General features: G+C 35.1%; 1 protein-coding gene across 2 annotated transcripts; it reads right to left on the reverse strand.

The window, feature by feature from the left end:
• Positions 1–379: 379 nt before the first annotated feature.
• On the reverse strand, positions 380–27266 carry LOC129001628 (GPI inositol-deacylase-like). 2 transcript variants are annotated; one of them, XM_054428995.1, is made up of 18 exons: positions 27113–27266; positions 23794–23947; positions 21555–21676; positions 21252–21347; positions 20843–21000; positions 19966–20065; positions 19342–19515; positions 18675–18931; positions 17733–17877; positions 15779–16053; positions 12406–12522; positions 10603–10824; positions 9762–9950; positions 7193–7355; positions 5904–6029; positions 5692–5819; positions 5070–5180; positions 380–2840 (listed from the first exon to the last, which is right to left on the reverse strand). In XM_054428995.1, exons 1-18 carry the CDS (start codon positions 27257–27259, stop codon positions 2204–2206), a joined length of 3321 nt encoding a protein of 1106 aa, XP_054284970.1. In that variant the 5' UTR covers positions 27260–27266; the 3' UTR covers positions 380–2203. The 2 variants fall into 2 exon arrangements, with proteins under 2 accessions (XP_054284970.1, XP_054284971.1); XM_054428996.1 differs by having other exon boundaries at positions 2371–2710.
• Between the last annotated feature and the right edge of the window lie 340 nt (positions 27267–27606).

Raw genomic sequence — 27606 nt, forward strand, 5'->3', positions numbered from 1 at the left:
ATATACTTATATAACCACAGTTGATGTTGATACTTGGATAAGAAGGGGTTAAGGTAAGGATTTAAAAAAATGCATAACACAATCTTAATGAAATTAAAACAAGAAAACACAAAATACAATATAATATCTCTGAAATAAAAAATAAATAACTGAAAACTGGAGAAATTCCAGGAAAAAAATTTCTGACAAAAACCTATACAAATTGTATACAAATAAAAATTAGTAAAAATTGAATACATTTTAAATATAGTTTAAGGTGATTTAATATGATAACTATACTGACAGGAGGATTCTAAAGAACCCAAATGAAACAAAAAAGTCTTAAATCTAATAAAACATAAAACTAATCAAACAAACTTTGATCTGATGTAAAGGCCTTAACATTTGGTCAGTTTTAAGCAAAGCTTAAAATAATTTATAAATAAAAACTAAAAAGCAATATGAATGGTTAAACTTAATAATTATGAGCTTAACTCCAATTTAAAGAATAATATTTTTAAACTGAGCCATTTTCAAGTATGTTAACTCTTTTCTACCCTATCTATCATAACTTTTGAGCTGTGCCTATCTACAGTGCTTGTGAGATTTCAAAAATAATACTGACTTTGCCTAGACACTATCACAGTTTTCCGCACCAAACCTTATCTGTTCCATTAAATATTGTTCAAATGTATCTACAGGTGTAATTCTAATCCTAATTTGAGGCTTTTTAGACGTCGCGTCAAGGTAAAGCTAAGTGGACTTATTGGTATTAATTAAAAAAAAAATAGGAAGAACACACAAACAAAAGCAGTTGTAAAAAACATAATGTAGGCTACTAAAACTACCACTCGCAAACAGGTAACAAAGTATTGTAAGTAGAGTTAAAAAACACATAAAGTCAAACAAAGTTTTAACTTTATTTTATTGTTTGGTACCAATCCTGCAAATCTATAGTTTTTTAATACCAACTTACAATGCTCAATGCATTGTGCATTGCTATTTGAATCAAAGGTGTAACATATAAAAAGAATAAAGAAAAAAAAAACATAAAATCATTGGCTTTTGTCAATGATAATATATACTCTTATCACAAAGATGAGACTCATGTTCAACTATTAGCAAGAAGTTGCTACCATTTTCTTAGGGCGATTTTCTTTTAATAGGGTGAGAATTACCAAAATAAAAATAATGTTTAACAATGTTTTGAATCTACTTAAACTATAAATTCAATGATTTCTATAATAGGCCTTAACCGTTTCACACAGGTATTTTTCTAGGACGGATCGTAAAATATGGATGTATTTAACAGTAATTACATACTCCGATAAACATAGAAATTTTTATATGAATTGGTATTTAAAAAAAATATATTATTAGCAAACAATATCAATCTTAAGTGTTACAGTGGACCATATACAAATCTATATATAAAACCAAAACTATCTAGATATACAGTTTTGAATGTAAAACGCCTTATTACTTTAAAATTTTTCTTCATACAGTTATTTTTAACAAATTGAAAAGGCAAACTTCATGTCATAAGAAAAATGATGTTTAATACTTCAAAGGAAGAAAACCATATTTTGCATTCAAGTGAGGTTTTTTTCTGTTGCTAACCTAAAATCAGTATGGAAGTTCATACTGTGTTGCTATGGCTTTTTTTCTCAGTACTCTTTAATATTTCTTCAGTTTGAAAATTACATGATTAATACAACTTACAAAACATTATAACATTCAAGTTTAACTCACTGCTGCATTAAAACTGACAGCTAAACTTCGGTGATAAAATAGGTGGTCCTACCAATTTATTAAGAATAAGATAGATCAAATAATATATGAAGTGATTTTCCTACCAACTAATAATATCAACTCAGACTATTGTCCGTTAATCACAATATTCATTTATAATGATTTGAGACATTGTTAGCAAATCATATTTGCTTTCCTTTATAAGTGTGATTTATATTTTGAAATAATTCTCCCTCACCACTCTAATTATGTCAAAACCTACTTTGCAATCGTAAAATCGATTTCTTGGTCAATGATACAAAAAAATAAAACTGTAATATATCAGGTTTTCAAAGCGATCGCATTCTTTCAATAAGAATACGTCTATACTCCATTTGACTCTAGCTATTCGTATGTTAAATGCTTTTCTGCCTTATTTTAAGGCAATAACTTGACTAGATGTGTCAAATCCTTCACTTCATTGGTAAACAGCTTATTCTGAATCATCTTCGTCTTTCCTTTGTTTACGCTTTCTCAGTACATTTTGTTCAAATTTTCCTTTCTTTTTGTTTATTAAGTCTTTTTTCTCTTGTTCATAATTTTGTTCATTGTTATGTTCATTTTCACTTTCCTCTTCCTTTTCATCATTGTCCTCTTTTTCATCACCCTCAACCTTTTCATCATCCTCATCCTTTTCATCATCTTCATTTTCTGACTCTTCCTCATTTTCCTCTTCTTCATCACTTTCTTCACCCTCATTTTTTTCTCTAGCAATGAGTTTTAACTCTGCAAGTGAAACTGCGTCATAAGAGGACATAGATATTTCAGACGTTGAGTTTTTCCTTGAATCGTCATATTCTGTTTCATCATCAGAGTCTGGTGAATCTTTGATTGCTGGCTTGGAAGGGTCGTCTTCACTCTCCTCAGTCCCCAAGGTTTCAGTAGTCGCCAACGTTTCATCAGAGCTGCCACTAAACCGCTGGCAAGTCCATTCGTACAGCTGATGCAGAGCGAGACATACAAAAGCTGCTGTAATTATTGTGGGCAGGTTGTACAGACTAATTGGGCAGTAGATCAGAGTGAGTGTTGCCAACACGAACATGACGTTAGCCATGTGCTTGTACATTCCTCTGTAAATTTCAGATAGTTTAGATTTTTTAATTGCACTTTAGAATGTTCATTAATCAATTGATGTTTTCTATGACTAACAAACATGCACATGTAATAGGGGGACCTCAAATAACAACTAACTCCTTTCTTTATGTACCCCTCTTTGTACCTAAATCACTCAAAAAGTTCAGAGGATAAAAAAAACTCCCCAGAAGAATAATCCACCCATACCTACATAATAAGCAAATATCACTCCAATATTTACTCAGACCAGTTTATAGGTCCTAAATAAATCAGTTTTAAACTGGCCTCTCATGAACATTTTTACACATTGAGAAATATGATGATTTAACAAACAAATGATCAAATCGTATTATGTAGTGTATAATATTTTAACCATTATTGTCAAACTATGTATTGGGGCGTAAAAATCCATCCTAGAGCTGCCCTTGAATCTTATGCTTTACTTAATTAATCTACATTAGGTTTTATTATGAGTTATCAATAATGCTACCACAAGGCCAAATCCTTAGAAGACCAGTGACAGTGACAACATTGTCAGGCAAGCTCTTGGATGGAATGGAATCCTAAGGGAAATAGAAATAGAGGAATACCAAGACTGATTTGAAGAACAGTACAGTAGTACAGAAAGAAATCAAGGAAAGGCAAGAGCTGGGCTGAAGAGTAAGAAGGGTGATCCAGAATCAGAATTGAGTGCGGTGGCAGGTAAATTCAAATCCTCTTTATTGCTCTTAGATACAAATGATCAACTCAATAACCAAAGACATAGTTTGTGCAACTACACAGAATTATCTATTTATATAAAATGAAAATCCAATGTATGTTTGTTTGTTTGTCCTTTATGGACTCCGAAACCGCTCAACAGATTGTAATGAAGCTTTCAGGCATTATTAAGCATTATAGTTAGCGTAGCGAACGAGCTAACCTGAAGGCAAGTGAGCGCAGCAAACGAGCTCCAACCTAAAGGTGAGTAAGCAGAGCAAACAAACTTCAACCAGGACGTGATTGAGCCATGAGAACAAGCTCATCTTGAAAATGAACGAGCATTGACATAAAACCACATTAGGACAGAACGACGTCTGTCGGGCCAGCTAGTATGACTATAAACACTTTATGCAATGTCTGTTGCTATATGCTAGTTATCAGATCATGTCAATTTGTCTACGTTCAAATACAGCATAAAAAACAGCCTAATTAGTTAGGTAACAAGGCTGCACAGTTTAACAGCCAGGAATACTTTATTTTATGTCATTCAATTTATTTCGGCATTTACCATATTTTTAAATTGTAGAGAAATTACAATTCTTGAATGATAAATTATAAGATAATAAGACAATTATAGTTTAATCCTAGTTATATTACCAGTTTTAAAAGAAAAAAAATATGTAGGCCTATCTGAAACATAAAATTGTAACTGCTATTCAACAGCTTCCTTCTGAATAAGCCTTCGTGAGGAGGTAGACAAATAAAGTTTAATATGTTTTTATCTTCTTGAGTGGTGTCAACCGACTTAATTTAATTCTCTGTTGGTTGTGTATCACTTTTCTTTATAGGGGTGTCTTGGATCTTGGAAATTGGGGTGGCAGACCTACCAGGGATTAAAAAAAGGTGATCCAGGGATTTCCCCCACACAATTTAAAAAAATTGGAGCTAAAATAGCAACACGATTTGTAAGACTTTTTTAAATCTTTAAAATGTTAAATGAACTCTAGATCTCAGCTTACTTTTCACAAAATGTTCAATTTTTTCTGTATCTTTTACTGGTACAACTTGTGACTGCAAGTGGTTGCAAACTAAGTCATTCTGGCTTTAAAACTGTCATAAGATCTCAAGAGCGCAATAGGCTGCGTCTCGTAAAAATTTTATATCTTGATAAAATTAAAAGTTTTGCAATTGTACATGCTGTGCTCAATTTCATGCACACATCATCTGCATCAATCTTCTAAAAACTAACTTGTCTATCAAATATAGGCATAATTAACAATAAAATAGGTACATGGATGCTACATGGTACATGGTACTAATTTTTTTGAAAATCTAGCTGTAGAGGGGTGGCACTCCTGGCACCACACATGGAAACGTTTCTGCTCTTCTAGATAAAAAAATTTCTTCCTCAAGCCAAGGGCTTTTTCTCTCCGAAAAACTAACTAAGAGTAAAACTGATTAAAGATTTGCCATTCATACAGCTATTTATAGGTACAATGACAAAGTGTGAGATCACAACTCACCCGCTGTTCTCAGAACACACAGGAGTATCCACAGACCACACTAAGGCTATACAAACACTGGAGACAAGCACAGACAGTGTGGCTGGGTCTGGGTCCAGTACTGGGTTGTACCTACAAAACATCAATTACAATTTTAGGGAAATCAAGTTTTAAAAGTATACTAAAACTGCCTACTTTTGTGGGCATATAAGTCTAAAACACTTGTGGGGTACCGATATGTGCCTAGCATTTACTATGACATTTGAGGCCTACCGGCACCTACTACCTAGTACAAATGTGCAAGGCCTATCAGGTTACTAGAATTGATAAAAGTGTTTAATTATTTAAGTGTTTAAAAGAATTGATAAAAGGGTGTTGACAACATCGCAGATCAAGAGGTCAAAACCTATTCCTTCTACCTGTCTAAGATATAAATGGTAGAAGAGGCTTGACTAAAAAAATTAGTGAAGTAGTGTGGTAAACTGAAACACAATTATGATTGGAAAATACCAATTCCGTAACAGAATCCATTTGTTTACGGTTTAAGAATTCACAAAAATTCATCCAAAACCACAAAGTTGTTACAACAGTGTTACTTGTTACTGCTAATCACTACACGTTAAATTCAAGTTAAGTTACTTACTTGAAGTTGTGGGCCCACACTAGAACACTGGGAAGGTAGACCATCGTTCCAGTTCCCCACAGTAGAACAAGAGTCAAATGGAAGTTAAACTCTGTCAGGTTCTTTAGCGATAACAGATCTTCGGCCTCCTGGAATAAATAACTGGGTATGGGTTCATGGGCAAATGGATAAACCTACAAATAAAGTAATTTGTTTACAGTAATAATACGTACTCTGATCATGTCGTCTACAATCATGGTTCGAGGCTGGCCTTTCCACCGTGCCATTACAGTGTCCTTCAAGTATTTTACCGGTGCAAAGAAAAGCTGCTCTATGTAGTCTTCATACATTCCACATACCTGCAATGATCAAGTTTACAATTCAATAACAGACCAGGAAAATGTGTGATTCATTACCAAAATTATAGGCATTTTTAGAACTTTTATTTAAAAATTTAACTATTTATTACAAACAAATAAATTTTCCAACCCTTCAACATGAGAATTTTTAAAACTATTTAATTAGTATTTAATATTTATACATATTTTTACATTGTATCCTTTTGGCGAATTTCCCTATAGGGAAGTAGCTATTACCGTAGGTCTCATGGTAAGACCTAAGCCCAGGACCGATTTACTTTTTCATTTTGATGTCCCCAGAGGCCAAAAACACCATTCGTTCAAATTTTTATATATATATGTGTCCATCCGCACGATAACTTGAGTAATTTTTGTCCGATTTTGATAAAATTTGGTTTGAAGGTGTAAGGCGGGATAAACTTGAATGAGTTCGCGAACCAGCATGATCGGACTATGGGAACGGGGGTTTATGGGGGGTTTTATGGGGTAAAAATAGGTTTTTCCCATTTTTGACCCTAAAAACACAAAATTTCACAATTTCTTTTTAAACCATTATGTAGAGCTTAAAAAAAAAAATAATTTAGTATATTGAAGCGTTATTATGCGCCTAATTGTTACGGAGAAAATTCAAAAAAAATTTAATTTTAAAATTCCCATGTTATTCTTATGGAGAATAAGTCAACTGTTGTAGTTTGCTTGTTTATGAACATATTTTGATTGATTTTGGAAAATACTTTTATTTCTTATTCTTACTAAACTATTATTATTTTATAAAACATCTTTTTTACCCTCCCTGTTGCAGCAAACCTAAGTTCTCGTTAAACTAATTCTATTTAAAAAGGAAATAAATGTGCTATTTTTATGGAGGCATTTTAGTGTAAATCCAATCAGGTTAATGGAAATTCGCTTAGTCTGCAGGTTTGCTGCGGCGGGGGTATTAAGTCTTACATGCAGGACATTACTCTACTAAACATCAAAAATCTAATTGCATATGTCTAGTTGGCAACATTTGACTAACTATTTAAGCACTAGTGCTAGCGGTATGGCTTCTGGTACCTCGCCAAGAAATGCTGTGACAAGCTACACTGGAAAAACTGCCTTGAAGTGTGAAACAACAGTTTTTCTTCATAAATTAACTAAATATTTAAAAGGAAGCCACTCACCCTCATAAAATAGTATATTGTCCCGATGACCATTGCAAGTCCTCCACACGAGGTCAGCAGTATTGCCACCATTGCAACACTAACTACACAAGGTACTTTGTCAACAGCAGCCATTAACCAATCCGTCCAGGTCCTACTGACCCCTGCCAACTTGCCAACAAACCTGCAACATAGGAGCTTACTGAGTATTCCTAAAACTACACATAACAATTGTTGATTCTGTAATACTTTATTATGAAATGGCGTGGCGACCATACAAATGTAGCTATTTTAAGCCAGGTATAAATGGCCTGATCTTGTAGTCTTGTTAGTGACATTTTCCTTGGACACAGCTGTTAGTTAATAACAGGCAATGACAACAAAGGGACCTACAGTTTAGAGTGGAATCCGAACCACATTTTTGCTTTATAATTGACAAATTGGTATAATTAACAGGATAGCTCTGATGATCGTCATAGTACTCTCTGGTGTCGACATTAATCCACACCAGGGAGTATTGCATAGCATTCACAGTGTATGCCTATAAATATCTACAATTCATGACCTCCTAGCAGCTGGATTGGATAACAGACCAACACCACGTCCCCAGTCAACAGTTTTCCCAAGAGATCTGTCTGGTCAGTTCTGACATTTATATTTTATAGATGTGTTGATACCAAAATTGATCCATCCTTTGATACTGCTAAAAATAACTTGAAAAATCTATTTTCAATACCAATAAATTTTTTTTTTAGTTTGCCAAATATCCAACGTGGATTGACTTTACAAAACCAACCCCTGTCTTCATGTTTTTACACCGAATAATTTTGGAGCAGTGGGGGTTTTTGAAGTAGGCTAAAGGAAAAAAGAAAGCAGCATTGAAAAATTCGAACTAGCCCATTCAAACTTAAGCCTCAACGCCGCGGACTCAGACTCCGCACATTTGATAAAGCGCGTCGAAATAAAAGAATCTGCGAGCGAATGACATGATGTGCCATCTAGCTTCCCCCACTACCTTTCCAAGGACAGTGGCGGTGTTTTGACTGTCTTAAGGCGGTGACACACTATCAATCTTTTTTCCGATCAAAACCCCAGACCAAGCAGGGAGAAGGGAGGTAAACATCAGCAAAATTTGAAATTTCAATCTGAACATTTCCCCAAACAAGACCAAGACCAGGCGAGTTCTACCGAGCGCGGCAGAAGGGAGTTTAGAGAGAGAGATGGAGGGAGAGTGTGAGTGAGTGAGAGCGCAGAGACAGTAATAAAACATGAAATAACATGTTACATAATGATAATTTTAATTTGCTTCAGTAATATTAATGTTTATATCAATTTTGAAAGAATTTAAGTATAACATCAAGTCAAGTCTAACATTATTAATGTCATTGATTTAACAGCTTCAACTTGTAAAATCTATTTTCAACCTTGAACAAACAAACCACAAAATTACAACTTAAATGCAAAAAAAAATATAACGGCAAAATATTGCCCAACATTTATTTATTCAACCAATTAAAAAGTTTAATTGCTATATTAAATTAGAACTATCAACGCTAGCGCATGCGGCAGCTCGGTGCGCTTCACTCCGTACATCAGACTGATCTTTTATTTGATCTTTCCCCAAAAAACCGCCTCCAGAGCGCTTGTCTCCCTGCTCGGCCTGATGTCTGGTAGTGCCTACAATCGTAGAAAAAAAAAAACAATGGTCAAAGAAACATTCATCTACCCTGATCCAAACAAAACCGGGAATATAACTCCTAGTCCTGTAGACATTATTATTTTCTACCCCAATCAGGGCAAAACCCTGAATATCTCCGGTCTTGTATACATCATTGTCTCCTATGATTGCGGCAAAATTCTGATCCCATCCCGCAGTTGTGTAGACATCATCATCGTTTCCCTCGTCATGGCAAAATCCTGATTATTCCCATGGTAACGGAAACATTACCATAAACATTACCGAAACATATGACAGCAAAATTCTGAGTTGGCCTATCTGCTGTGGTGTGAAAATCATCGTTGTCATCAGCAATTCTTGGATCGCGCGATCCTCACAGTCATGCAGGGTAACAGAATCAGCATTGACTCATGAAGATCGATTCTCGATATTAACACCAATATCCGAGAACTATGGTTTCGAGAATCGACACATCCCTATTTGAATTAGAGGTGTGAACGAGTAAGTTTAACCTTGGTGTTATTCTAGCAATTTGGCAATTGAAAATTGATGTCACTATTGCACCAGGTTCATGATTTTGACTTGATCGCAGGAGAAGATGATGATGTCTCTGTTACCATGAAGAATTTTGACGATTCCACCAGGTTTGGAGGAGACCATTACAATTTTGCCATGACTGTGGAAGTTTTTCCTGTGACTAAGGAAGACGTTAACATTTTACCTTGACCTCAAAAAATGTTTTTGCTTCTTCCAAGACTGCAGAATATGTTCAAGATTTTGCCCCCATTGCTGGAGACCAAAGCATCCACATTTCGGTTCGAGACCCATAATGCCAGTTATAGCACCCCTCAAAAATACCTGTAAGAGAATAACTGTTTCATGCTATTATTATCAACAACAGGTTGTACTTACTTTAGGGCAAACTTATTGATGGTGGATCCGCTACAGACGACGCCCGCGTAGGCCAACAGGCCCACCAGGAAGGTGATGGAGAAGGCCACAGCATACAGAACCAAAGGAAGAAGCATGAAGTCCAGTCCAGATTGCTGCAGGGTTGTGAGATCTGCAGAGGGCAGAAGTGACTTCAGAGGCTCAGGCACACTGAAACAAAACCCTTTACTCTCACTATTTTGTAGTAATTAGATTATTCATTCATAAACTTTACAGGAAACAATGTCTAAAACAAATGACTAAAAGCAATCTATGATAGGTAAATATCATGTTTAGAAAGAAATTGTGAAATTTATGTTTTGAAGGTCAATAATGGGGAAATACAAACTTTCACGGCCATAAACTCCGTTCCCATTGTTCGATCATGTGGTTTGTGAACTCGTTAGAATAAATGAATAACCAACCTTGTTTGTATAAATTTTAATCAAAATCAGATGATTTTTGCTCGGGTTTTCATGCTAAAATATACACAGATATATGGATTTGAATGCATGTCGTTTTTGGCATCTAAGGTCATCCAAACAAAAAAGTAAAGCGGTAAAGGTAGCTACTAGGTCTCACCATGAGACCTACAGTAATAATTTATTCCCTTTATGGGAAATTAAATTTGCTACCACCAATTTTGATCAAAATATGCTTAGCAGAGTGTATCATACAAAAGAAGTTATTTTATCATTTTAAATTAGTAAAATCATTGCTAAATTAAATACAACGCAAAGTTGTGGGAGTGTAGTAGCCAGAACACTATGGTTAATAGGAAAAATTGACCGAGAACATTTTTTGCTAAATCATAAAAACTTACAGTGTCAGAAGGGTTGAACCTATCTTGACCGCTGGCAGTATGTAGTATGGCTTGGCTCCCTCCAACAGAGCATGATGAAACAACAGACAATGGTTCTGAGTGGACAACACCAGCAGCTGATGTTGTAAGGTCAACAACAAGATGGCCGCCACATAGGCGACAATGTGACTGGAGTACAGACGGACTATCTGGGCTAGAGTGTCTACCAACGAGCTGTCAACACTGCAGAGAAAAACCCTCGGTGAGCATCCATTGGTTAATGGCTTATACTTAAACAGGTTAGGGCCTATCTTTCAAAGTATAACATTTTCTTTCTGATTTATTAATCTTACATAAAAAGTTGATTTAATTTTTGGAATGCATGTCTAAGTAAATGGAATGCTGTTGAGCCCTTTAACTAGTTGTTACTCCTATAACACACATCTCAAAAATGTGTATATCACTGTTTCTACTGTAGGCTTTGCCATGCCACATTTTTTAGACAACATAGGCTACAGACACAGTATACATAAACATATACAGTAGACTCTCGCTCATACGGATCGGCCTTGTCCAGACTCCCGCTAATCCGGATTGACAGTAGTGATTTTTTTAGTGGCACAGTACAGTAGAAGTCCGATTATCCGAGCTAAATTGGACCGAGACTACCAGATGTTCAAAAACTCAGATAACACGGCGGTGAAAAATTATTACCGGTGGAACTGCATTTGCCCGGCTATCAATACTGTGGACCTGGAACAAAATTGTAAAAACGGCTGTATACAGTACTGTTTTGCTCGACTCTCGATAGTCCGGATTTTTCGTAATCCGGACCGAACATCCGCCACATTAGTCCGGATGAGCGAGAGTCTACTGTATTAGGATGTATATTATACTGAAAATAAAAATGATACAACATGTAATTCACATGTGCACTGTTATTTATTTCTAAAATCATTGAAATTTTCTAGAGCAATTTGTTTTAAATGATTGAAATTTTTAGGGACTTATGTCCCTACAAGCCATTAGTTTCTTTTATTTGTGTATTCAGTTTATTGCTATTGTCTTGGAACCACTAGTTAATTTGGGGGTTTAATGTATACAGATTTTCAGGCTAGTTGTTTTGTGAAATCAAAATCAATGATTCATGACTTGTATCTTGTTTGTTCACCATGACTATTGAAGAGGACCAGATCAATAGCAAGCAGTGAGGCCTAACATTTGTCCAGTCTGTGACAACAAACATTATCGATTGGTCAAACAAATATAGAATGTGGTCTATCACTTACTAGGAGCAAAGCCAAAGTTGTTAAGGTTTAATGGTACCTACAATTTTCAAACACTTTTGACTATTGTCAAACCTATCTAATTTCTATCTATTTTGTCTATGTCAAAACGTGACATAAGATGGTCTTTGGACAGTAATACTTTGGCATTGATTAGATTAATATTAATTTAAAAGAAACTATATGATAAATTAATCATGGAATAAGGTGTGAATAAAAAATAAACATAAACATTCCCTAGAAGGAAAGTTTTAGGTAAGACTATTAGCAAACTAAGTATCGTGAACTAATTCTTTAGCAAATTTCAGCTATTGCGAGGTACAATACATTTAAACCTGAAAATCTGTATCCAACTGAACGTTATTGAATAAAAGCTTTTTCTTATTTTTCTCTCTAAACCAAAGACTGTATCTAGACCTACCTCAACATTGTAGAAATCTGTACAATAGTGCACAGCTACTGAACAATTAACAAGTACCTAAATCTATACAAACACACATAACAAATTAAAACAAAATAGTAGTAAAACACAACTTACCCTATAGAATACTGGCATTGTGGATCAAGAAACAAAGTTACATAAGGGTCTGCGCCAGTCCATTCAGAGGGTCTTGCTGTGTGCAGTACGATTGGTAATATTGCCAGCGGACTGTTCCTGTAAAAAATAACAAAAATGTATAGCTCTGAAAAATTTGGAAAATAAAGAAGAGCCTATGGGGGGTTATTAAATGTGTGCGAGCTACTAATTTTCCGGGCTGAGCAGAGCCTAGTCTTAAAGCTGGAGTGATGGAACACCAAGTCAGAAAATGGAGACAAGCCAAGCTTTTACTCTCATAATATTACAGATTTCAACTAGGCTTACACAATGTCACCGGGATTGCTGTAAAAATGAGACAATATTCTGTGACAGCAAGTGATGATCATTTGTTATGTATAAAACTCCTTTGACTTTTCTTCTTCAAATCTATTTGTTGTTTATTTGAATGTTTTTGTTGATTGTCAAATATTTATTCTTTCAAATAACTTTTAGGTACTGTATTCATTTGCTATGCCAATAATTGCTACTCTGAATCATTAAATAGCTTATTCCCTGTATGGGAAATTCACTAAAAAAGCACTTTGAAAAGCATAATTGTGACACATCAATTTATTAAGAGTCCTTGGAGGCTAGCGGCCATCTTGGATGATTTCAAACAGCCGCTGAAGATATATTTATCATCTAAAAATATTTTTCAAACATCAAAGTCATTATAATTTAAATCTCTAGTATACTGTGAGATTAGACATGTTCTTTTTAGTCTTGAATTGTTCTTCAAGAGAGTCCATGGAAGCTAACGGCCATCTTGGATTTGCCGGCTATAAGAGCAATGTCAATTTTGTTAATTTCAAACAGCCCCTGAAGAGTTATTCACCATCCAAAAATATTTTTTCAAACACCAGAGCGATTGTAATTTAAATAAGGTAAACGCACCAGTAGCTGACAGTATAAGAAACTATACACACTTAATAATCCGTGGTTTTGAATAAATAGGAACTAAAGAGATATTACGGATTTTATGGGATTCAAAATTTAGTGTAGTTTTCAAATTTGTCATACAAAAAGGGTTTTTTAAATATATTTTATAACATTTTTAAACTTAATTCAACCTTTGTACGTGTTCCAGTGGCTGACAGTGAAAAAAGTGCTTGTACCAGTAGCTGACTGACAGTTGTCCCAGTAGCTGACACTGAAACTATAAATGTACTAGCTGCCAAACCTAAGGGTTTTATAATTTATAAGACGAATAAAATCAAACTTAATAATTAAGTTATAAATAAAATCATGTAAAACGTTATTGAGAAAATTTATTTTACATATTTTAAAATAAAAAATATTTACATTAAAATATATATATATATTTAAAAAAAAAAATATACATTTTTTTAAGACATTTGGCTTATTAATTAAAAAATTAAAATATTTTATAAAAATGTGAAATCACATAAACTATAAATAGCATGCAAATTTTGATGGGTAAAACCAATTTAATATTGTGCAAATAGCAAAAATATCCCCTGTCAGCTAGTGGAACTTGTATGGCTTTTGTGTACCAAAGCCTGACATTGATATAATTTTAAATCCAAAACCCCTAACACCCCAATTTTATCATGAAATTGTCAACAAAGGTATAATTGATAAAAATAATGAGCCTAACCATTAATACTATTTAAGAAATTTAGCGAAATGACAAAAAACCAAACTTACCTTCTTAACAATTTCACTAAGGGAATCGACTAAATGTGATGTGTACAGAAAGGGTCGCTTTCAAACCACCACCATTCAGCGAGTATGGGCTAAATTTCACAGATTTTTTTGTAAACAAATCAAGAATAAACATATGTTTTTCTAACAATGCAATCATGTGTAAATATTTATAAGAGACCACATTATAATGTAAAGAAACTCAAACTGTCAGCTTCTGGAGCACTGTCAGCTACTGGTGCATTTACCTTATCTAGTATACTGTGGGATCAAAATACTTTGTAGTTCTTTAATTGTTTTATGGGTTAGAATGTCTAGGCTACAAGGACTCTTAACCCTTTGTGATCAGAATGAATATTTGCCGCTATTCCACAGCGGTCGTGCTGCGCAGAAGTCAGATTTTTTTCCCACAACAGTTGGCTTTTGTGATCGGACGGCTAGCGGTGCAGGCCAACATGAAATCCAACGAACGCTCTTGCGTCCAGCATGACTGACCGACAACAAAGTTTTTTGTTTGTAATATTCCAAACTGACTGGTATGATGTTGAATGTTCTAACCTAGTGAGGAATTGTTAAACTAAACCATCAGCAGGCTAGCAACATTTAATCGTAACAATTGTGGCGGAAACAACTAAAATACACACCAGCTGACCAGCAGTTGTTCTGTCACAAGTGCTGTCATAATCATCATTGTTTTTGGTTCAGTTTTACGTGATTTTAATTGTGATTTTATTTGTAGTTTTAACTAAGTTTTAGTGTATATTTGAGGTAATTTTAAGAACACTTGTACGTTTACGTATAGGCCTAAACTTTTATCATAATTAGGCCTACAATAAAACTGTTTTATCTCGTATAAACATTTAGTAGTAAGAATGGGACTATGTTTGTTTTTATTCAATATTTAAGTTATTAATAATGGATGATCGTTTGAGATCAGACGAATTAAGAGACTATTTGCTGAAGAAGAAGATGTTGACAATCCTGGTATTTATTATGGATCAGACCACGAAAGCGATGTTAATTGTTTTTATAAAATTTGTTTAAACAGTAATCCAGGACTTCATATGGGCGAATATTACTTGGAAAAATATTACTGTGAGTAAAAATCAAAGAAGATTTAGAAGATTCAGCTTGTTTGTATGAGTGACAAATACTCGTACATTTTACACGTTTAGTAAATACATAAATTGTATCACTTTTTATTATCATATCAAACAAATGTATGTTAATATTCAATATCTTATTTGTTTTTTAAATAGGCTAAAATAAAACTTTTGTCAGTATACAATTACAATTGTTTTATTACAATAAATCTCCTGTGCTAACATTGCAGGCTTTCAGTGAAAACAATTCTGAGCTGCCAGGAGCGAGCCGCCATGATAAATGCCGAGGGGGCAAATGCCTTGGACTTGGCCAGTACAGCTGGCCGTCCGACCGTCAAAACCGGGTTAGTACAGATAGAATTCCGACTCGCTGCCACTCCTGCTGGCCTTCCGATCGCAAAGGGTTAAAGGACATTACATTACAAAAGCTCATCTATAAAAATAACTGTGGCTTAAAACACAGGGAAAAATACTTGGCTTGATCAAAAGTCTCAGGGTCACACACTTCTAGCTAATCATCAAAAGTTAGTATCATTCCTAGAAGAGACACTGTAATTACAGCTTACTTCAAAACAACGCTGTAGTGCTGGTGACTCCATGGTATTCTGAGTGTAGCCACTGCTTGGTGACTCAGGTTGGTAGCACTGGAGCAGCTGAGGACAGAGATTGACAGTTGGTAAGCCTGCCACGGCCGCTCCAGCTGAGGCAGCTCCAAGACGTAAAACACTGCCTCCTTGGTTGTCTCTGCAATCACCGTCGTCTGCAGAGGAGCGAACCACTTCGGAAGGCTAACTGACATGGTTCGCTCTCTGGTAGAAAATACATCGTAGCTAACTGATGTCTGAAAAAGATTATTGATATTTGTAGATGGTAACTAGGTGGTAGATTGGTTTGGAAATGTTACAACCTACACAATTCTAAGACTGCTCTGAAACATGCGTGTTTAAAGCTAAAGACTGCTCTGAAACATGCGTGTTTAAAGCTAAAGACTGCTCTGAAACATGCTTGTTTAAAGCTACTCAGTCACTAAATATTTGTAGGATTGGCTCATCAAACTTTAGTCTGCACGTTTTGGATTAGCCAAGGCAAGGCAAGATTTTAAAGTTGAATGTCCTCCGTTTGTTTTCCAGATCGATTTTTATGTTGATTTTATCCATTTAAACAAAAAGATTACAAGTAGGATAATACAAGTTCTCTTTGTCACATATCAGTGTATCTCCACATTAACCTTTTTGGATGAGTGATCTCTGAGGCAAAATATTAAAATGATAAGGCGAAAATAGGTGAGTATATTACGTGAGATAGTATTACTGTAATGTTTGTGATAAAAGACTGGCAGTTTAACTTTACAGACCAAATTTCCATGAAGCATGGCAATAAACCGCAATGGAGCATTCTGTATATATTTATAATTGTAGCCATTAAGATTAACAATGTGATACTAAAACGTATAAATTATGTACATGCTCAGGCTAACTGTAGTGTATACAATGTACCATAATGTTATCATTGTTGGGATATATTTATTTGTGTTATAAAAGAGTTGGCAATGTGTTTTGCATTTGTGGCCTGACTACGATCAGGCGACTTTGACGTCATATCATATGATTTCAATAAAGCTCCCGGATTGGCTACAGCTACAACCCATCACGCCACTTTCCCCCCCCCTTGCTCTCCAGTCCTCAAGATTCCAGTAAACCGTAAACATGTAGTCGGCCGGGTTTTATTTCACTCCCAAATGGTGTTTTCATTTCAATTAGTGCAACCAGAAACGTTCCACTAACGAAACCCTTAAATAATGTAACACTGTATGTGTAGGTTAGGTACTGTACTATTTTGGATAGGACTTTGTGCCCAACTTAAAAAAAGTTGCTCTTATAACAAATAAGGTACAATACTTCTTGTAACTTCATTTATTACTTTTCAGCTATACAAGGAGTTTTTTTATAAAACACAACCTAAATTACAACTAGGCTATTGTACAACTAAATTACAAGTAGGAGTCATTGCTTCTTTCCTCTGCAAGAAACAAAAGACGCTCATAAGCTGGCAGCCTTGCTACATTTGTTTTATTGGAGAATACATATAAAATAAAGTAAATAATTTGTTTTAAGTCAAGGTCAAGAAAGGTTTTTAAATACCTATGGGTAAGATTCCAGTAGGTAGGTACATAATAAACCATAAACAACTATAGGTTGTAAAAAATGTAAACATGAACAATAAAATACTAAATTTTCCATAAATGAGCATTAATCAATTCATAATAAACTCCCAAAAGATCGAAAATGGATTTAAGAAAACAGAGCTGCCAAGTCATAAGCTTCTTTTGTCCCTAAACGTAAACAATGACTCTACTACGCAGTTGTAATTTGGGTTGCGTTTTGTAAAAAACACCTTGTAGGCTTATGATAAAGGGTAAGCATACTTTTATTTGCATTAGGCCTACATAAATAAAAAAAAAACAACAACTATATACAACCCTTACAGTCATTTATGAGTGAAGCTAGCATGCAGGCCTACCGGCTCGTCTGATGCGGGTAGCCGGATGACCACATAGTTCTGACCTCGCACCCTCAAGTCTTGGAGGCTCACTAGCGCCACCTTGTGTTTGCGATGTTTGGTCGGAGCAATACGTCCCAGGCTTGACAGATTCTCTCCAACAGCACTGTAAAATTAAATTAAAATTATTCACACTTTATATTTAATTCTTTTTGAAAATTTGTATTGAATAAAATGGATTCCTGATAAGTGTCTGTAAATCTAAGGGGGAAAGAAGAAAACATAATACTGATGGAAAGATATGATACAAAGTAATCTAACCCTGCTTTGCTAAGGTACTAAAATCAATCTAAGAGTAAAAATTTTATTGATTTGTATCTGTATAGGTTGAGGTTGGGTGGTAAGACTCAAGAAACATTATCTACAGAACCAATGCCGTTTAGATGGAAGGTCAACACAAAAGGTATGATTTTTAACAAAGTTCAGAAAAGACAGGAAAGGTTTTAGCACGAGAATAAATTGATAAAAGCCCCACTGCCCCTCATCACCATGTAGCATTTGTTATTGAGATGACCAAATCAGAGTGAAGGATTCAATTTTCTTTTGTTGGTTGCAGATTGTCTGCTGAGTAGGCCTATCTAGACCTTAACTTAGATCAGTACAATTAATACAATAGGGCATAGGGCCTACTGATTTTTATAGGATATTTATATTCAAAATTTAATTCTATGAAGGCCTACCTACTTTAAATGAGCTAGGCCTACATTTTTCATAAGATTTATCTACGGTAGTTTAAGATTACCTATCTGTTTTCTGTTACATAATGTTTTGGATTAAACTAGGTTTTATTTTGGTTATGAAAGAGGATACAACCAAGCCGTTATTATCTAGCGATAGAAGAGAATGGGCTCTTTCTAGCGTCTGTAGATAAAAAAGGTGTTCTGGCAATGGTTATTTGCTCACCAAGATCTGCGGCCACCGTCAGCACTGCTCAGATGACTACATGTGAACAGCCAGTCCCTAGCCTTGTGTCCTGACACTGTCACTGCCAACATGTCCTGTGTGGAGGGTAGATGCAGCAGGATGTGTGAAGGTACAGGCAGGTACGAGCGACTGTCGTGCCACCGCGGACGAGACAGCTCGTACCACTCTGTCCGTTGTGTCTGCAGTGTTACTTGGGCTGGGTGGATAGAGTCGTGGAATCTCTTGCCTGCCGACCGCTGTCAAACATAGAAAAATATAGTAACTTTCACAGTATCAAAATATGCAGAATTGTATCCAGAATAAAATGTCTAAATATCTTGCACAGTGGACCTTGGACTCCCCATCTTTCAAATCTGATTGGTTCAGATGGAATCCTGTGTTCAAATTTTAATCAATTAAAAGTGGTAATTGTGCTAGCCTTCAAATTTGAAGGTCGCTGGTTCAGTCCTGGACTGGATTAATTCAGGACCTAGATGTTTTTTGTAATTGTGCTATTAATTAATGATGAGCATCTAACAAAAGGAAAAGAATGTTAGGTAGTAACAAGAACGGTGTCCATAGCTAAAAGTGTAAAAACTGCCAACGACAGGGCACACTAGCACTGTATTGATCAAAGCTACATAAATTAATGTTATTTTGATCTTACCTCCAACAAGTGGTACTTGAAGACGTCAACTCGGTGCTGGTGATCCCGGGATATCTGCAGTGTTTGGAGATCCACACAGTCAAACAACGACCTCACCAGCACCAGTACCAGCTGTTTGCACCACAGAATACACAAGTGATCCACTGACATCCACACCTCTGACACAGCTGTTGTCTGAAAAAATTAGTTCCAGCTCTGAAATGTTTATATAGTTAACGTAACTCACATAAAACTTATTACTAGAATGTCTACTCAAGATGATAACATTTTTGAATTTTCAAAATTTACAAACAAATATGCATATACAACAGTGCTTCGGTTAGCACTAGGCCTATGAGAACTGGTGTTGGTGAAGCAAGAAACCACACCAATATTCAACTTCTAGGTCTGCAGAGCAGTTTCGATCAATTAGAATTTTTAAACCCAATGTTATTTATTTGTAACTGAGGGTGATCCGTTTGACGATACTTTAGGAGAGAAAGATGTGAACCAGTTAAACTTATGTGTTTGTTATTTAAAAATCACGACAATCTATGGTGAAGTGACTACACAACTTTCAACTCCTACAACTTTCTTCAAAGGTAACTGATGTCAATTTCCAACATTTAACTTGCTACATCTCACCAAGGCACTGATATCTGCGTGGTCGGTTAGTGTCAATCCTGATCTGACAACAAGGTCTTTCACTCCTCCTCCCAGAGAAATTACAGTTACGTTGTTACTTCTGAAACACATTGAACAATCAATATCATTGCAGCAGAAGCAGATACATATATTTTTTTTAGCAATATTACAAAAAAATACAACAAATTTTAGTGAGAAGCAAATACTAACAGTAACAAATTTGAGAAAGCTGAAGATAAGACAGAATAAGCCAGAAAATGAGAGTTCATGTTGTTTCATTGAACATTTATGCTTTAATTCATTGCTCTTATGGCTATGTGCACCGGCATAGACTCATTAAAATACAGTACAAACTATTAAGTCACAATGTACTGTTTGAGGCTGTATTCAAACATCACAGTTAACACTTCAAACCAAGGCACTAGGCAGTTTATATTTATTACTAACATTGTTTAAGATATCTCAACAGACATGGTGTGGATGCAGTTATCTTTAAATAATTCACAGTCAACATCTCAACTGAAAAAAAGATGTTGAGGTTTACCGAACTGATGTCTTTCCTAAAAAATTGTATGAGTTGGTGCTTCAAATTAGGTATCCAAAAAATTCTATTTTCCTCTTCAGATAAGCATACCAAATTAAGTTGTCTATAAAAGTGAGCTTACAATTTCCCCCCTGTGATAAAATGACTACAGACCGTACTTAACCACTTTTATAAGATGAATTTTAAGCACTGTCACTGCCAGACTGTCGTGCCAACAGCCGAAGCAAGTTTCACAGTAGTTCCACTCTTTTGGTGCGTACACAATGCTAACTGAATTTTTGTCGCCCATCTATGGCCCAACCTAGATACAACTAAGCTAAGTAAGTTTTTTACCTGATAGCCCAATGTGGGGACACTTTGTCATAGTATTGTTTTAACAAAGGATCAGTCAACAGCACGGGGGAGTGAGGAGTGGCGAGAGTGATCACTAGTCGTATAGCGTGGGATGGGAAATCTGGCTCCAGAAACATCCCCTTGGCTATCATACCTCCCTACAACACACATGCATCAGCATTACATGAACACAACAACAAATACAGTGTAGGTACTTACTTACGGTACATTAATTGCTTAATTAATCCTTTGTTTGAATGAACAGATCCACTCTTTAATACTTCACTTTCTATACCAAAAATATTAACTCACAAGATAAATATGTATAAATTGTAAAATAAAGTGTTTTCTTTTTATATAAAATATACTCTAAGTTAAAGTTTCATGCAATATTAAAATATAAATGTACCATGGAATGCCCCACAAGAACTATAGACTCCGGCCTCACTTTACGATACAGGGAGAGAATCCTCTGGACTGCGTGGACAGCGAACCTCGTCTGATCCTGGAAGTTTAAACAGTTTTGTCATCAATAGTTTCCTCGTTAGCCCACTACTATTTTATTATAAAAATTAAAGAATATGGACAAACAAATAAAAGTGTAAGCTAACTACCAGCACTAATATCATTGCACAAACCATAGCAATAACTCCAAAGAATTAATAATATCTAAATTATTTAAAATAGGGAAAATAGTTATTGAGTGCAATACCTGAAGTACACCACCAAACATGGCTGAGTACTCTTCATTGAGATCGAGAGTGAAGTAGTCAAAATGAAACTGCAAGTCTGAGCCGAGAGACTTCCTGAGGGAAACACTCGCCAACGATCTGACTGTAACACAATATACTAGCCATTAGTGAACAATGTTCATAGACCTTTTGATGATTACAATATCTGTGCTATAAATAAACTAAAAAGAGTTATATTATTTTAAAACATTTTTATTAGGCCTAACTCGCTTTCTTGTCTGTTCGGTAAAATTTTGCAATCGATTTTTAAACTAACTCTCCGATGAGCTAGAGATTTGAAACTTGAAATATAGCTCACAAATGGATGACAATGTAATATTAAATCATTTTATTTTCATCACTCCGAATCGAAAGTAACTATTTTCGATAACAGCTGACATCAATGAAAGAAGTCGTTTCCCAAGCTCTAATTTAGGGCGAGGGAAAATCTATCAGCTGATTTTCCCTCGCTCTAAATTTACTTTCTCTCGCTCTCAATTAGTTCTCCATTTATTCACTACGCGCGCTAATGTTTTGTTACGGTTTAATTTAATGATTGGAATCAGCTGTGTGTATGGTTGAAAGTTGTTTTATTCTTTTATTTTGATTAGAGTCCCGCAAACTCGGCGTAATATGGACTGGAAGGGTGCCGAGTTTGTGAAATGCCAAGTTATCGGGAACTAGGGTTAAAAATAAGAACAATACAATTTTTAAGCTAATTAACTACCTATTTTATTTATATTTATATTACAAGTTAGTAATAAGTCATCAGATATAGTACAACAAATCATTTGTACGAGCTGAGAATGATTTGACTTGAGCTGGCTTGAGTCCATGTTTAACTCGGACTCAAAAAATCACTAATTTTCTGAGCCAGGTGATGGCCGAGTTATCCAGACTGCCGGGTTATCGAGTGCCGAGTTTGCGGTACTCTACTGTATAAACAAACTTTATTGAAAAATATACGTAGGCTACCTTTAGAATATTTTCTCCTATTTTTTGTTTTAAAAGTTAATCAAAAACAAACCTAGATTTTCTTTTCAAAGATTTTGTTTTATTTTGATGTTTAATCTAATTAATTGAGAAATAAAACAGTTGCAATATTACTGAGGTCTGCTATTCTGTGTTTGTGTATTTATGCGCTGTGATGAAAAGTATCGTTCATAACTCGTACCGAAAGTTATTATCCGGCACTTGCTCCATTATTCCCGTCCTCGGCTTCGCCTCGTACGTGAAGATAACTCTCACATACTCGGCTTCGCCTCGCACGTGAAATTGGGGTTCCCTGTGTTCGGCTTCGCCTCACACAAAAACTTGAGCGCGCGCCGCAAAATGCCACTTTCGGTCCTAGTAATGAAATATACTATTTCATACTTCCCCTGGGCTACGCCCCATGGGCTTAAAAAGTTTCAATGTTTACATTTTGGAAGAATGTAAATAATATATGAATTGGAGTCAGCTGTATATACTTTAATCTGACAGTTTGTTCAAAGAGCAGAGGTTAAGATATAGGCTACAGGTTCTGCTCCCGAGAGATTTTAAGTTTTATGATTATGAGACTATTGGCAACAACATATGATTACAGTTAAAAGAGTTTTAGTTTGTATAAACAGGCCATATAAAATAGATTTCACATATTTACACATTAAAAACTAAAAATTATAATATAATTTATAAATAAAAAAAAATCTTTTAAATTAGCACTTTTTTAAACGCACTAAAAAATTGAAAATAATTTATAAATAAGTGGAGAGAATAAACTTGTAAGATTTAAAATGAAAAACGTGGGGCGCATGCAATAGATAATAAATTCAATAGGTTGAGATAAATTAGCTATTGCATGCGCCTCACATTTTTATTTTGGAAAACATTTGTGGATTTTAAATGTGTTTCAATTTGTTTAGGTTAGGCCGGTTTTGAATTCTAACTTTAAATATAATTTAACACAAAATTTGCAGTTGCATAGTGCAGTTTGGTCTGGGATGCAATCTTTACCTATGTGCTTTGTAAATGTTGGACAACTAGTTCCTGGGCTATTGTGAATGGAGGCCTATTACAGTAAGTTAGTGAGGGGATTTGTTGTACAATATCACCAAAATATTTTGCAACCAACCCTTGGCCGGTAGGAGACTGACTGTCACTAAGCACCAGTCTGAAATATCTGAAAATTGTATTTTAACGGTCAATGCATGAGTTAGAGTAGGACAAGGAAAGACAAACCTTGTTTGAGAGATCCGCCCTGCCCGGGTATAAATAGGACGGGTATTCCCGAGAACTGCATGTTGCGCACTTGTTGCGTCTGTCGACCTTCGCTGTATGCATAGAGTCCATAGCGACGGTACTCTACAGTCACATTCGGTGGCAAGCTAACTTTCTATAAACACACAGTAATATTTTATAGATAGGCCTATTTAATAATAGGATTAAACTTAAATCTTCCATATAGTGATGTGGGCCGGGTAAATACCCAGTGGGTAGGTAAATATAAATTGGGTATTTCCTGGGTATTTACCCCAGGCCTGGGTAAATACCCAAAAACTGGGTATTTATAATTTGTATTAAAGTTAGAGAAGATTGAGATGTTTTTTTGCAATTATTACCCTATAAGGATAGTAAAATGATAATAAAATGTGTTAAACAAAATTTCATATGGACACTACTAGCATTTTACTTCTCGGTATAATCGCCATAAATACCCAGGTCTGAGCATAAAGCATAAATACCCTGGTCGCATGGTTGCACTGGTACTGACTACTTATATATTTTTTTTTAATTTCAATGATAACTTAGATGGATGAATTTATTTTATTAAAAGTGAAGAAAAATAATTTGTAAAGTAATAGTTATTTTTTAGAAAAACAGGAAAATTTAACCTAGTAGTGGTCTATGTGTAAACAACTTAAGAAAATAATTAAAAAATTCAATCTGTAGGATGGCAGGATTTAATAATATTTTTGTTCTAGATCTTTTGTTGGTATCAATGGTACAAAAAAAAACTAATTTCATAAACTTGTGATACAAAAATTTTTTGGGGATATCGGTTTAACTGGAAAACCCGTTATCCGGACTAGCCTCGGTCCCGAGGAGTCCGGATGAGAGGGAGTCTGCTGTACTTTCAGTATCCTGCCATTCTGCCTATGTCAATCAGGCTTTGGGTCTGTCTAGCCTTCTAAGCCATTTACACAATACACATTTTAACCATCATAATTTAATAACAGTAGAAGTAGGTTTAGGTTCACTATTTCTCTGATGAGGTGTTGTCTTGATTTCATAACAAAAAAGTGCTAAATCATTCAATAAAAGGTACTAGCAAAGCTTCAAGTTACTGTAAAAGGTGTTACAGACTATCCTAATTTATCATGTAATGATAACAATAACATATTTAGGGGTAAATATGAATTAATTTCAATCGATTTCGTAAATACCAAAAATACCCGGGTATTTCTGGATTATGGGTATTTACCCGGGTAAATACCCAGGGTATTTACCCCGAGTTTTAAATACCCAGGTATTTTACATCACTACTTCCATACTTAAGCAGTTTTACAATTGAGGTGTAGGCCTAAATTAATTTTAAAGCTTATGATATAGCACAAGTGTGGATGGTAACTTAATCAATTTAAGGTAAGATCCTTAGCTACACAAACCATTGATTTTTAAAGACACTTTCAATGATCTAAGTTAGCTTTGTTGACCAACATGCTTTTTATAAGTTACTAGCTGGCCCGACAGACGTCGTCCTGTCCTAATGTGGTTTTATGCCAATGCTCGTTCATTTTCAAGATGAGCTCGTTCGCATGGCTCAATCAAGTCCTAATTGAAGTTACTACGCTTATTAAACTTTAGGTTGGAGCTCGTTCGCTTTGCTCACTCGCCTTCAGGTTAGGTCGCTCGCCTCCAGGTTTCAAATTAGCTGTTGTCGTAACTTTAAAAAAAATAATAGTGCTGCACCCTGTTGGTGAACCTATTAACTTTTTAATGCTATTGAACATCAAAGAATGAAATTGTTTAGTTGAACCAGCTGTTAAGATTCTTTAATTCCCTTTAAAAATGAGTACTCATAAGGTTAACATGGGAAACTCCAGAGCCACTGGGGCGGAGCCCTTTTGACGGATCTGTACCAAACTTCACACAAACCATCCTTGAATAGGCCTAATGCTTAATAATGCCTGAAAGTTTCATTACAATCTGTCGAGCGGTTTCGGAGTCCATAAAGGACAAACAAACAAACAAACATACATTGGATTTTATTATAGATAGATAAACTTAATGGTTTTAATGTGAGTTATAATAGAATACCGGTACCGGTATGCCTTAGCACATTCAGATTGTAACAATCTTAATCCCCCTCATAAATCCTCTAAACAAAAACACCATAGTAAATTCAACCCTGGAAAACGCAACATCAATCTGTCAAGCAATAGACCTTAAGACAAGAAAACTACAATAACTGGGAAGATTTTGAAGTACCTACCAACAGCCAACTCCACAAAATTTCTTGGAATCATTTTAGACAACCACCTGAATTGGCAAGAATATATTGATTCCTATGTAAAAAATTCAATTCCTCACTACATGTCATAAGAAGAAGTTAGAACACTGACGAACGAAGAAACTGCATTCATAGCATATCACTCAATCTTTGCATCCACACATTAGATAAGGAATCACCGCATGGGGAGCAGCATCAGCAACCAACATCAACAAAATTCTCGTTTTACAGAAGGAGGCATTGAGATCAATACTGAGACTGGCGGACCCCATGGAACACTGCAAGCCATATTTTCAAAAACACTATAGGCCCTAACTTATCCTCAACCTATCCTCGAAACAGTTACCTATCCTAGCAAACAACTCCTCACCACTTCTTTGCCAAAATCAAAGTTAGAGTTGTCTAACTTAATTAACTTAACTTATTTGTAGTACGGTATCGATAAACTAAACAATTAGTTAAGTTTTTTGCGGGCCTTTTAAAAATGTTGCTTATGCTTATTGATATTAAGAAGCTTCAGCATTCATGTTAGAAACTTAAGAAAAAGTGCCTAGCCTATCCTAGCTTAGGCCCTATATATCTATTTATATCTGCAGAATAAATTAATTAGGCTTAGGCCTACAAGGTTCTAATAGGCTATCTTCTCTTAGATTTTTTCCATACTCAATTGCAAAATTATGAACTATTTCCGGGTACCTACAGTTTCTTAACTGGGCTATGCTAATATCGATTGAAACTATTGAGTTGAAATTATTGATTATAATATTTTTAAATATATCTATTATAAAATTAAACCATCATAACCTAACCTAGCCAACCAAACTTGTTGATGGTGAAAAAATTGCAAATCGATAGTTTCAATCGATATTAGCATAGCCCAGTTAAGCAACTGTACCCTTAATTCCATGAAGTATGAACTAAAGGAAAAGCTTTATAAAAAAATTTTTTTGGCTAACTACTGTGTACATAGGCCTAGCCTAGGGAGAGAGTGAGTCATGTCTAAAACTAACCTATTACATACGTCTTGGTTGAAAAAAAAATACTTACTACGAATTGAGGGTATTCATACATGTATGTCATGTCACATCCATTTTCTCCGTGTTTGGATAAAAATTTGTTCAAACCTAATAAATAGCCAAAAAACACAATTGCGGAAATAAACACAAATCCATCAAAAACAAGCAGCCGAGCCATGTTTACTTCGGCTGCTCGAGTCTCGTCTGTTCGTCTCTCGTCTCCCTCGAGTCGACTGCGCTCAGTCGCTCGAGCTCGAAGCAGGTTTACCATCATAACAACGTCGATGAATTAAAAATATATTCTGTTACAATTTGTAATGTTAACTATAGGCTACCATACATATAAATAAAATCAATATAATTTTTCCGCTATAAAAATTGCAATAGTAGTGTAAGTAGTCTTCATGTAAATTGATAGCTTCGCATAGGAATGAAGAAATGAATAAATAGAATAAATGTGCAAAGTTGGATGACGTTTATGAAGAAACATAGCAACATAGATTAACCATTTATTAGTTGTTAATC

Source organism: Macrosteles quadrilineatus, unplaced genomic scaffold, assembly GCF_028750875.1.
Source record: "Macrosteles quadrilineatus isolate MER2022 unplaced genomic scaffold, UCM_ALF_1.0 Scaffold_8__2_contigs__length_117827958, whole genome shotgun sequence".
Lineage (NCBI taxonomy): Eukaryota > Metazoa > Arthropoda > Insecta > Hemiptera > Cicadellidae > Macrosteles > Macrosteles quadrilineatus.

Excerpts from the sequence above, each read along its gene's own strand:
- LOC129001628 (XM_054428995.1), bottom strand. The coding sequence starts at position 27,259 with ATGGCTCGGCTGCTTGTTTTTGATGGATTTGTGTTTATTTCCGCAATT. Across the intron at positions 16,054-17,732 it reads TACCCGCATCAGACGAGCCG|ACATCAGTTAGCTACGATGT; the intron begins GTAGGCCTGCAT and ends AATCTTTTTCAG. Across the intron at positions 2,841-5,069 it reads GTGTGTTCTGAGAACAGCGG|AGGAATGTACAAGCACATGG; the intron begins GTGAGTTGTGAT and ends TGAAATTTACAG.